We start from the raw sequence: 11933 nt of genomic DNA on the forward strand, positions 1-11933 counted from the left end.
TCCCCTCTAGAACCCTGTTTGTTTTTCAGAGTCCATCGTCTCTCATGGTTCGTCTACCCCTCCGATTTCCCCCGCTTCATTCTTCCCCTCCCGCTACCTTCTTCTTCTTCTTTTTTTTTTTTTTCTTAACATATATTGCATTATTTGTTTCAGAGGTACAGATCTGAGATTCAACAGTCTTGCAAAATTCACAGCGCTTACCAGAGCACGTACCCTCCCCAGTGTCTATCACCCAGTCACCCCATCCTTCCCACCCCACCCCCCACTCCAGCAACCCTCAGTTTGTTTCCTGAGATTAAGAATAAAAATATGGAACGCTTCACGAATTTGCGTGTCATCCTTGCGCAGGGGCCATGCTAATCTTCTCTGTATCGTTCCAATTTTAGTATATGTGCTGCCGAAGCGAGCACGATGGGTAATTATTTATCTCAGTGCTTCATGAAATAAAATAGACTGAGGCAAATAATGGGTAGAAAAGGAAGTGGCTGAGTAGGTAGGTGGAGGTTTGGGAATGAGTGATTAGGTGATAAGTAGATGACATAACAAGGGAAAGCTAGGGAATGAATATAATGAGATACTGGTTAAACCAAAATGAATTCCATTATTTATATTAATGGCAGCAACTAGTATAGAGAATCAAAAAGATTAAATCATCTTTAAGTTTCTTTCATTTTGACTTTGGAATACACCATATTATCTTTTCAGCAAATTAACCATTCCTATCATTTTGCCTAAACTTATATTAAAATGAATGTACATTTTTATATTGTATATTAGAGTAGATGGTCACAGTGTTGTTTTTTTAAAAAAATATTTATTTTGAGAGAGAGAAAGAGCAGGGGGGTAGGGGCAGAGAGAGGGAGAGGATGAGAGAGTCTTAAGCAGAGTCCATGCTGAGTATGGAGTCCAATGTGGGGCTTGATCTCATGACTCTGAGATAATGACCTGAGCCAAAACCAAGAGTCAGACACTTAACCGATTGTGCCACCTAGGTGCCCCAGTCACAGTGGTTTAAATGACTGGCAAAAGATAAATAAATTTGGTAATTCCCATATATACAATTGAGATTAAACACTATAATTAAATTTATTTTTCTGTGTAGTTGATTCCTAATTATCCATGGGCAGGTTGTTCATACTCTAGAATTTTGTGATAACCTTATATTTCATTTAAATAAATCAACATAAGAACTCAATATAGTAATTTTTTTCTATGAAAAATGTATCTTTTGAGTCTTATTTGTTAAACTCAAAGATTTAGGTTTTATTTTAGAAAATACCCAATTCATATTTTTAAATAATGATTTGTTTCTATTTTTTAATTACTTTGATATCATTCATTAAACTGTATCATAGTTGGCTTTTTTCATTTGCCATATTTATTTGAAATAGATGCTTTTGAAGTCATTTGAGAGGTGAAAGATCTCCAAATTACCTGGCAAATTATATTTGGAAAAATCTTTCACCTCATTTAGGACAATAATCATGATGCAAAATAATAATTATTAACTAGAATAATCTCATTCTGAAATATTTTCATTTGCAAACAGTGTAATTATTTTACCAAAATATACAAATCAAATTTAAAACTATTCGGCACCTGGGTGGCTCAGATGGTTGAGTGTCTGCCTTCGGCTCAGGTCATGATCCCAGGGTCCTGGGATCGAGTCCCACATCGGGCTCCCAGCTCAGCGGGAAGCCTGCTTCTCCCTCTGACCCTCTCCCCTCTCATGCTGTTTCTCTCTCGCTCGCTCGCTCTCTAAAAAAATAAATAAAATCTTAAAAAAAAAAAACCCAAAAAAGAACTATTTGTCTTGAATGTGAAATATCTTTTAATAGATAAGAATTAAGTGTTCTTGGGGAGAGAAGCAAGATGGTGGAGGAGTAGGAGACCTAAATCTCATCTGGTCCCAGGAATTCAGCTAGATAGTTATCAAACCATTCTGAACACCTACAAACTCAACAGGAGATTGAAGAAAAGAATAGCAGCAATTCTATGAACAGAAAAGTGACCACTTTCTGGAAGTGTATATTTTTCTGCGATTGTTGTTACCCTTTTAGCATTTTGTTCTCTCATTCATCTATTCTCTGGACAAAATGACAAGATGGAAAAACTCACCTCAAAAAAAAAAAAAGAACAAGAGGCAGTACTGACTGCCAGGGACCTAATCAATACAGACATTAGTAAGATGTCGGAACTAGAGTTCAGAATGATGATTATAAAGATGGGCTTGAAAAAAGCATTAAAGATACTAAAGAACCCTTTCTGGAGAAATAAAAGAACTAATATCTAATCAAGTCGAAATCAAAAAGGCTATTAATGAGGTGCAATAAAAAATGGAGAATCTAACTGCTAGGATAAATGAGGCACAAGAGACAATTAGTGATATAGAAGACCAAATGATGGAGAATAAAGAAGCTGAGAAAAAGAGAGATAAACAACTACTGAATTACGAGGGCAGAATTCGAGAGGTAAGTGGTACCATAAGACGAAACAATATTAGAATAATTGGGATCCCAGAAGAAGAAAGAGAGAGAGGGGCAGAAGGTATATTAGAGCAAATTACAGCGGAGAACTTCCCTAATTTGGGAAAGGAAGCATTTTGGCATCAAAATCCAGGAGGCACAGAGAATTCTCCCTCAAAATCAATAAAAATAGGTCAACACCTGACATATAATAGTAAAACTCACAAATCTCAGAGACAAAGAGAAAATCCTGAAAGCAGCTCTGGACAAGAGGTTTGTAACCTACAATGGTAGAAACATTAGATTGGCAACAGACCTATCCACAGAGACCTGGCAGGCCAGAAAGGACTGGCATGATATATTCAGAGCACTAAAAGAGAAAAATATGCAGCCAAGAATACTATATCCATCTAGGCTGTCATTGAAAATAGAAGGAGAGATAAAAAGCTTCCAGATTAAACAAAAACTAAGAGAAATATTGAAGGGGGTCCTCTAAGCAAAGAGAGAGCCTAAAAGTAACATAGACCAGGAAGGAACACAGACAATATACAGTAACAGTCACCTTACAGGCAAATACAATGGCACTAAATTCATATCTTTCAATAGTTACCCTGAATGTAAATGGGCTAAATGCCCCAATCAAAAGACACGGGGTATCAGATTGGATTAAAAAACAAGACCCATCAATATGCTGTCTGCAGGAGACTCATTTTAGACCCAAAGACACCTCCAGATTTAAAGTGTGGGGGTGGAAAACAATTTACCGTGCTAATGGACATCAAAAGAAAGCTGGTGTGGCAATCCTTATATCAGACAAATTAGATTTTAAACCAAAGACTGTAATAAGAGATGAGGAAGGACACTATATCCTACTTAAAGGGTCTATCCAACAAGAAGATCTAACAACTGTAAATATCTATGCCCCTAATGTGGGAGCAGCCAATTATATAAGCCAATTAATAACAAAAGCAAAGAAACACATCAACAACAATACAATAATAGTGGGGGACTTTAACACCCCCCTCACTGAAATGGACAGATCATCTAAGCAAAAGATCAACAAGGAAATTAAGGCTTTAAATGACACACTGGACCAGATGGACTTCACAGATACGTTCAGAACATTCCATCCCAAAGCAACAGAATACACATTCTTCTCTAGTGCACATGGAACATTCTCCAGAATAGATCACATCCTGGGTCACAAATCAGGTCTCAACCAGTACCAAAAGATTGGGATCATTCCCTGCATATCCTCGGACCACAGTGCTTTGAAACTAGAACTCAATCACAAGAGGAAAGTCGAAAAGAACTCAAATACATGGAGGCTAAAGAGCATCCTACTGAAGAATGAATAGTCAACCAGGAAATCAAAGAAGAATTTAAAAAATTCATGGAAACAAATGAAAATGAAAACACAACTGTTCAAAATCTTTGGGATATAACAAAGGCGGTCCTAAGAGGAAAGTATATAGCAATACAAGCCTTTCTCAAGAAACAAGAAAGGTCTCAAATACGCAATCTAACCCTACACTGAAGGGATCTGGAGAAAGAACAAATAAAGCCTAAACCCAGCAGGAGAAGAGAAATAATAAAGATTAGAGCAGAAATCAATGAAATAGAAACCAAAAGAACAGTAGAACAGATCAATGAAACTAGGAGCTGGTTCTTTGAAAGAATTAATAAGATTGATAAACCCCTGGCCAGACTTATCAAAAAGAAAAGAGAACTGACCCAAATAAAATCATGAATGAAAGAGGAGAGATCACAGCCAACACTAAAGAAATACAAACAATTATAAGAACATATTATGAGCAACTATATGCCAGCAAGTTAAATAATCTGGAAGAATTGGATGCATTCCTAGAGACGTATAAGCTAACGAAACTGAACCAGGAAGAAGTAGAAAACCTGAACAGACCCATAACCACGAAGGAAATTGAAGCAGTAATCAAAAATATCCCAACAAATAAGAGCCCAGGGCCAGATGGCTTCCCAGGGGTATTCTACCAAACATTTAAAGGAGAATTAATACCTATTCTTCTGAAACTGTTCCAAAATTAGAAATAGAAGGAGAACTTCCAAACTCATTTTATGAAGCCAGCATTACCTTGATCCCAAAACCAGACAAAGACCCCATCAAAAAGGAGAACTACAGACCAATATCCCTGATGAACATGGATGCAAAAATTCTCACCAAAATACTACCTAATAGGATCCAACAGTACATTAAAAGGATTATTCACCACGACCAAGTGGGATTTATTCCTGGCCTGCAAGATTGGTTCAACATCCGCAAATCAATCAATATGATACAATACATTAATAAAAGAAAGAACAAGAATCATATGATCCTCTCAATAGATGCAGAAAAAAGCATTTGATAAAGTACAGCATCCTTTCTTGATTAAAACTCTTCAGAGTGTAGGGATAAAGGGTACATACCTCAATATCATAAAAGCCGTCTATGAACCCACAGCAAAACTCATTCTCAGTGGGGAAAAACTGACAGCTTTTCCCTAGGGTCAGGAACATGGCAGGGATGTCCACTATCACCACTGCTATTCAGCATAGTACTAGAAGTCCTACCCTCAGCAATCAGACAACAAAAAGAAATCAAAGGCGTCCGAATCAGAAAAGAAGAAGTGAAACTCTAACTTTTTGCAGATGATATGATACTTTATGTGGAAAACCCAAAAGACTCCACCCCAAAACTGCTAGAACTCATACAGGAATTCAGTAAAGTGGTAGGATATAAAATCAATGCACAGAAATCAGTTGCATTTCTATCCACCACCAACAAGACAGAAGAAAGAGAAATTAAGGAGCCAATCCCGTTTACAATTGCACCCAAAACCATAAGATACCTAGGAATAAATCTAACCAAAGAGGCAAAGAATCTGTACTCAGAAAACTATAGAATACTCATGAAAGAAATTGAGGAAGACACAAAGAAATGGAAAAAGGTTCCATGCTCATGGATTGGAAGAACAAATATTGTTAAAATGTCTATGCTATCTAGAGCAACCTACACATTTAATGCAATCCCTATCAAAATACCATCAACTTTTTTCAAAGAAATGGAACAAATAATCCTAAAATTTGTATGGAACCAGAAAAGACCCCGAATAGCCAGAGGAATGTTGAAAAAGAAAAGCAAAGCTGGTGGCATCACAATTCTGGACTTCAAGCTCTATCACAAAGCTGTAATCATCAAGACAGTATGGTACTGGCACAAAAACAGACACATAGATCAATGGAACAGAATAGAGAGCCCAGAAATGGACCCTCAACTCTATGGTCAACCAATCTTTGACAAAGCAGGAAAGAAAATCCAGTGGAAAAAAGACAGTCTCTTCAACAAATGGTGTTGGGAAAATTGGACAGCCACATGCAGAAGAATGAAACTGGACCATTTCCTTACACCACACACAAAAATAGACTCAAAATGGATGAAAGACCTAAATGTGAGACAGGAATCCATCAAAATCCTTGAGGAGAACACAGGCAGCAACCTCTTCGACCTCAACCACAGCAAATCCTTCCTAGTCACATCGCCAAAGGCAAGGGAAGCAAGGGCAAAAATGAACTGCTGGGACTTCATCAAGATAAAAAGCTTCTGCACAGCAAAGGGAACAGTCAACGAAACCAAAAGACAACTGACAGAATGGGAGAAGATATTTGCAAATGACATATCAGATAAAGGGCTAGTATCCAAAATCTGTAAAGAACTTCTCAAACTCAACACCCAAAGAACAAATAATCCAATCAAGAAATGGGCAGAAGACATAAACAGACATTTCTGCAAAGAAGATGTCCAACTGGCCAACAGACACATGAAAAAGTGCTCAACATCACTTGGCATCAGGGAAATCCAAATCAAAACCTCAATGAGATACCACCTCACACCAGTCAGAATGGCAAAAATTAACAAGTCAGGAAACGACAGATGTTGGTGAGGATGCAGAGAAAGGGGAACCTCCTACACTGTTGGTGGGAATGCAAGCTGGTGCAGCCACTCTGGAAAACAGTATGGAGGTTCCTCAAAAAGTTGAAAATAGAGCTACCCGACGACCCAGCAATTGCACTACTGGGTATTTACCCCAAAGATACAAATGTAGTGATCCGAAGGAGCATGTACACCCCAGTGTTTATAGCAGCAATGTCCACAATAGCCAAACTATGGAAAGAGCCTAGATGTCCATCAACAGATGAATGGATAAAGAAGATGTGGTGTATATATATACAATGGAATATTATGCATTCATCAAACAGATGAAATCTTGCCTTTTGCAACTACATGGATGGAACTAGAAATAAGCAAAATAAGTCAATCAGAGAAAGACAAGTATCATATGATCTCACTGATATGAGGAATTTGAGAAACAAGACAGAGGATCGTAGGGGAAGGGAGGGAAAAATGAAACAAGACAAAACCAGAGAGGGAGACAAACCATAAGAGACTCTTAACCTCAGGAAACAAACAGGGTTGCTGGAGTGGTGGGGGGTGGGAGGGATGGGGTGGCTGGGTGATGGACATTGGGGAGGGTATGATGAGCGCTGTGAATTGGGTGATGGACATTGGGGAGGGTATGTGCTATGGTGAGTGCTGTGAATTGTGTAAGACTGATGAATCACAGACCTGTACCCATGAAACAAATAATACATTAGATGTTAGTTAAAAAAAAAAAAAAAGAATTAAATGCTCTTTTACCTACTAACATAAGAAATTTTAAAAATATTTAAAATGCATCTTATCATTCTTAAATTTTTTTTTGCTTTATTCAGACAGAAAACAAAAGACATGCTTTCTTTTATCATTTTAAAAGGACTTCTGAGGCACCCTGCTGCCTCAGTTGGTGGAGCACACAACTCTTGGTCTCAGGGTTGTGAGTTCAAGTCCCATGCTGAGGGTAGAGATTACTTAAAAATAAAATCTTTAGGGCACCTGGGTGGCTCCCTCTCCCCCTGCTTGTGTTCCCTCTCTCGCTGTGTCTCTCTCTGTCAAATAAATAAATAAGATATTTTAAAAAAAGAAAAAGAAAATCTTTAAAAAACTAAAAAATAGGGGCGTCTGGGTGGCTCCAGAGGTTAGGCATGCAACTCTTGGTTCTGTCTCAGGTCATGATCTTGGGCTCATGAGATCAAGCCATGTGGGGGCTCCACACTGAGCAGGGGGTCTGCTTCTCTCCTTCTGCCCCTCCCCCCACTTGTGTGCTCTCTCACTCTTTCTCTCTAAAATAAATGGATAAATCTTTTAATAAAAAAATAAATAAATAAAAGGACTTCTCAATTTTTTAAAAAAATACTTATTTGAGGGAGAAAGATCATGTGCTGGGGGGAGGGGCAGATAGAGAAGCAGGATCTCCACTAAGCAGGGAGCCTGTAGCTAGGCCACATCCCAGAACCCTGGGATCATGACCTGCGCTGAAGGCACATGCTTAACCCACTGAGCTACCCAGGTACCCCAGGGCTTCTCAATTTTTTAACTGTGATCTGATGAAAACATTTGACAAGCACTTCTATAAAACTGGATTACCTCAGTAGTGTATGAACCAGTCTTTAAAATCTTTAAATTTTATAAATGATTCATATTGTCATGAAATTTGTAATTATTATGAAGAAATGATAAATGAATGATTTTGACAGCCAATAGGTCTTCAGCTGCTTGATTCATTCTTTTGATGACCATTTTTAAAAATTTATTTTATTTTTTAGAGAGAGAACAAGCACACATGTGAGCAGGGGATGGGGTGGGGAAAGGGTCAGAGGGAGAGAGAGAATCTTAAGCAACCTCCATTCCCAGCATGTAGCCCCACGCAGGGCTGATCTCACAACCATGAGATCACAACCTAAGCTGAAACCAAGAGTCAGACGCTCAACCAACTGAGCCATGCAGGCACCTCTGATGACTATTTTTATTTTATTTTATTTATTTATTTGAGAGAGAATGAGAGAGAGAGCACAAGAGGGGGGAGGTTCAGAGGGAGAAGGAGACTCCCTGCTGAGCAGGGAGCTCTATGTGGGACTTGACCCTGGGACTCCAGGATCATGATCTGAGCCGAAGTCAGTCACTTAACCAACCAACTGAGCCACCAACGTGCCCCCCCCCATTGACTATTTTAAAAAGGAATGGCCTGCTATATCCTTTTTAATTTTAGCAGTATTAAAGTAAAATTTAATATATGTTAATTAAAGTTATAAATTATATTCAGTTACATTTTCTTTGAGCTTTGTTATCCTAAATTACTTTTTTACAAAGAGGTATATGTAAGTGTGTTTTCTTATCTCTGATGCTCCCACTGTTGTCTTTCAAGATAAACACAATGATGGAGAGAAGACTGCCTGCCTGCAATACGCAGTGAAACATAGTTCACATACATTGTACTTCTCAAAAGCTGGGTCTTGGGCTAGGGGTAAGGAGAGAATTTGCTTTATCTGGAATATAGGTTACAAATGTTATGAGGTTGTTACTAGAATATTTAAATAGATGTAGCTTTTATGAAATAGCATCTTCACAGCCTCAAGCCCTAATGAAAAGTAATTAGGTAGTTGTTCAGCTGTTGACTGGGATATCTAGAAAGAAGCTGTCGGCACATACTGTCATCATTGCTTGACAATTCATTCACCTTTTTTTTTAGGTTACACTAATTTCTCCTCTAATTTCATATGCTCCCTCTTTCAACCCTAGTCTTTCAGTAAAATTTGAGTTTGTTGTACTACTAATTATAACCAGCCTTATAGACTCCCTGGGATAATGCCCTATTTCTTCTATTCTTGTTCCTCCTCTGCCAGAACCCACCTCATAATCCAAAATTCATTTGAATGTGGAAAGTATCCATATTTTGCAGATAGCTCTGTATCAGTCAGCTCTATTTAACCTTAGCTTCTGTCTCTTTGCAAAGAATAAGACCTTAATTCTGAATTTAATGAGATGGGTTTCTCCCTTTCTGGTCAACCATGTGAATAAGTCTACCTGTTGAAATTACTGTAAAATCATCAAAAGTTGGTTGTTACTTTTTCACTTGTTGGTTTCCTAATCATTTTACGTAATGAGGCATTTTCATGACAGTTCTTAGTTTTCTGGTGTGTTCTGTTACCTGCTTCAAAATAAATTCTTGTGTGTTAGGTACACTCCCTGCAGTTACAGAGGAATGGAAGAGAGACTACCTCACGGCAGCATGTCACGACTGACGGATCACTCGAGGCACAGTAGCTCTCACCGGCTCAATGAACAGTCCCGACATAGCAGCATCAGAGACCTCAGTAATAATCCCATGACTCACATCACCCACGGTACCAGCATGAATCGGGTTATTGAAGAAGATGGAACCAGTGCTTAAATTGTCCGAAGGTGGAAAACTTGCGCTATTTAAAAAGCAGACTTTATTCTTTGCCTTTGCTTGACTGATTGCTGTAACTCACTGTTATCATGCTTTCAGTCAGGTGCAGATTGTGTCCACTGGAAAAGTAAACTTTTACTTTTTATATTGCATCAAACTTGGAACATCAAGGCATCAAAAATGCTAATAATTATATCATCACATAAATAATTCTTATTTCTAGGTTATGAAGAGATAATTATTTGTCTGGTCAGCATTTTTATAAACCCACTTATTTTATATTTAGAAAAACCCTAAATGTGTGGTGACTGCTTTGTAGTGAACTTTCATATGATATCAACTAGTTGTGAGATAACATTCTGGTAGTTGTATTAATAAAACAAAATTTCAGAATTAAGGAAATTTTCTATGCAAGGCTTATTTCTCAGATGAATAGTTGGACTTTGTAGTTTTCTTTCCACTAAGTGAAGAAGAACTATGTTTTTAAACTGTCGGAGAATTTGATAAATCAGCAAGGGTATTTTAGCTAATAGGATATAAGATCAGCGGAAGAATCTGAATAGTCTACTGAAGGCTCTTTAAAAATACTATCAAAATAATCTTCATCCAGAGACATACAGGATTAGGATTTGCAATGGAATAAAAGGCGGAGATGGACATTTTTTCTCTATAATTGTGCTCTTTATTACTTTTGTAAATATTACTTTTACTGGCTATGTTTTTATAACTTAACCATATGCATGGTGGAAGAAGTTTAATTTGTAGTCATCTTTTCCCATGTAGTAGTATTGATTCACAGAGAACTTCATGTTCAGATCTGTTCCATGGAGGCATGTAATAAGAGAAACATCACACATTATAAACTTTTTTGTGGGAATCACAATTACAAAATGGCAAAATGTTTTCTCTATATTCTTTGTTGTATTTTTCTACAGTGAGATGTGATCTTGCCAAAGCCACCAGATCGTGGTACCCAGGCCCCTCCTATCAGTGACTTGATTGTCTGCATTTGCATTGCCCAGTAGCCATTAGGTTACAGCTTTTTGCCCCACGTTCTTGTTTTCAGATTCTGGATCTTTTTTTTTTTTTACAGTTGAAATATGTATAACCTAAGTCCAAAGTGGTGATTGAGGTATTTGAAAATCATTGTAACTAAATGAAGCATGATTAGTCTTGCTGTGAAGTATAATATTTAGTCTTACCAATATCAATTCAAAAATGTTTGACATTTTGTCGTGTACTGTTTAAACAATTTACAATAAAAACTGCAACTTTATTAGGCATGAAATTGCTTAGAAGGGAAAGAAAAATTGTGGAAAATGCTGGATGTGTTTTATAGAAAAGCGTATTTAAACAAGTGGTCCTCAGCCCTGACTATAGATAAGAATCACTTGCGGAACTTCTGTTGCTCAACACCTTCCTCTCATTCAGAGGAGAATTAGTAGTTTTTTTTAAAAAGCTTTCTAGGTGATTCTGATCTGCAGCCAGGCTGCAGGCTGTTTCAAACTAACTTGCTGCCTGATAATGAGCTGATGGCATCATATTATATCACATAAATATCTAGCTGGACTCAATGTTGTGCTTTTGTATCATTACCTGATATACAACTTTTCTTCATTTTATTGTCCATTATAAATGTGGAACTTGGGGCCCCACCCCTAAAGATTCATATTCAGTAAGTAAAGTCCAATTTTAAAGTCTGTAGTTCTAAAAATACTACAGGTGATTCTTAATGCAGGTAATCCAAGAATCACACTTCGGAAAATATTCCAAGACTCTAGAGAGGCCTGGCTTTGTCATACGCCAGTTTTGTCACCTTTAACAAGTACATTTCTCTGAGCCTCAGTTCCCTTGTTTATAAATGAAGATAGAAAATAAGTACCTACCTCACAAAGTTGTCAAATGGGGATCACATGAAAAATCATATGAAAGCTTTTTGAAAACTGTAAAGCATTATGAAATATAAGGGATTAAGATTATTAAGGATTTAAGAGATTTGTTTGAGGGCTACTGTAGTACATTCCTTGACATGTGTTTAATTTATGTGTACTTTTTCCCTCTCCTTTAAAATAAAAAATACCAAGAAATTAGGTGTTGAAAAAAAAGGCTTTCATCAAGTACAAAA

General features: G+C 37.4%; 1 protein-coding gene and 1 non-coding gene across 2 annotated transcripts in view; one reads left to right on the forward strand and one right to left on the reverse strand.

Moving 5' to 3' along the window:
• FZD3 (frizzled class receptor 3) overlaps positions 1-9862 on the forward strand; it is an 89505-nt gene extending 79643 nt beyond the window's left edge. The window contains exon 6 of the mRNA XM_021698867.2: positions 9595-9862. Coding sequence (XP_021554542.1) covers positions 9595-9808 — 214 coding nt within the window. The 3' untranslated portion in view covers positions 9809-9862. The remainder of the gene's footprint in view (positions 1-9594) is intronic.
• On the reverse strand, positions 304-410 carry LOC123324126. The gene has a single exon (XR_006539619.1). It is a non-coding gene; the product is annotated as a U6 spliceosomal RNA (small nuclear RNA).
• Positions 9863-11933: the final 2071 nt, after the last annotated feature.

The sequence above is a fragment of the Neomonachus schauinslandi genome, chromosome 2, assembly GCF_002201575.2.
Source record: "Neomonachus schauinslandi chromosome 2, ASM220157v2, whole genome shotgun sequence".
NCBI lineage: Eukaryota > Metazoa > Chordata > Mammalia > Carnivora > Phocidae > Neomonachus > Neomonachus schauinslandi.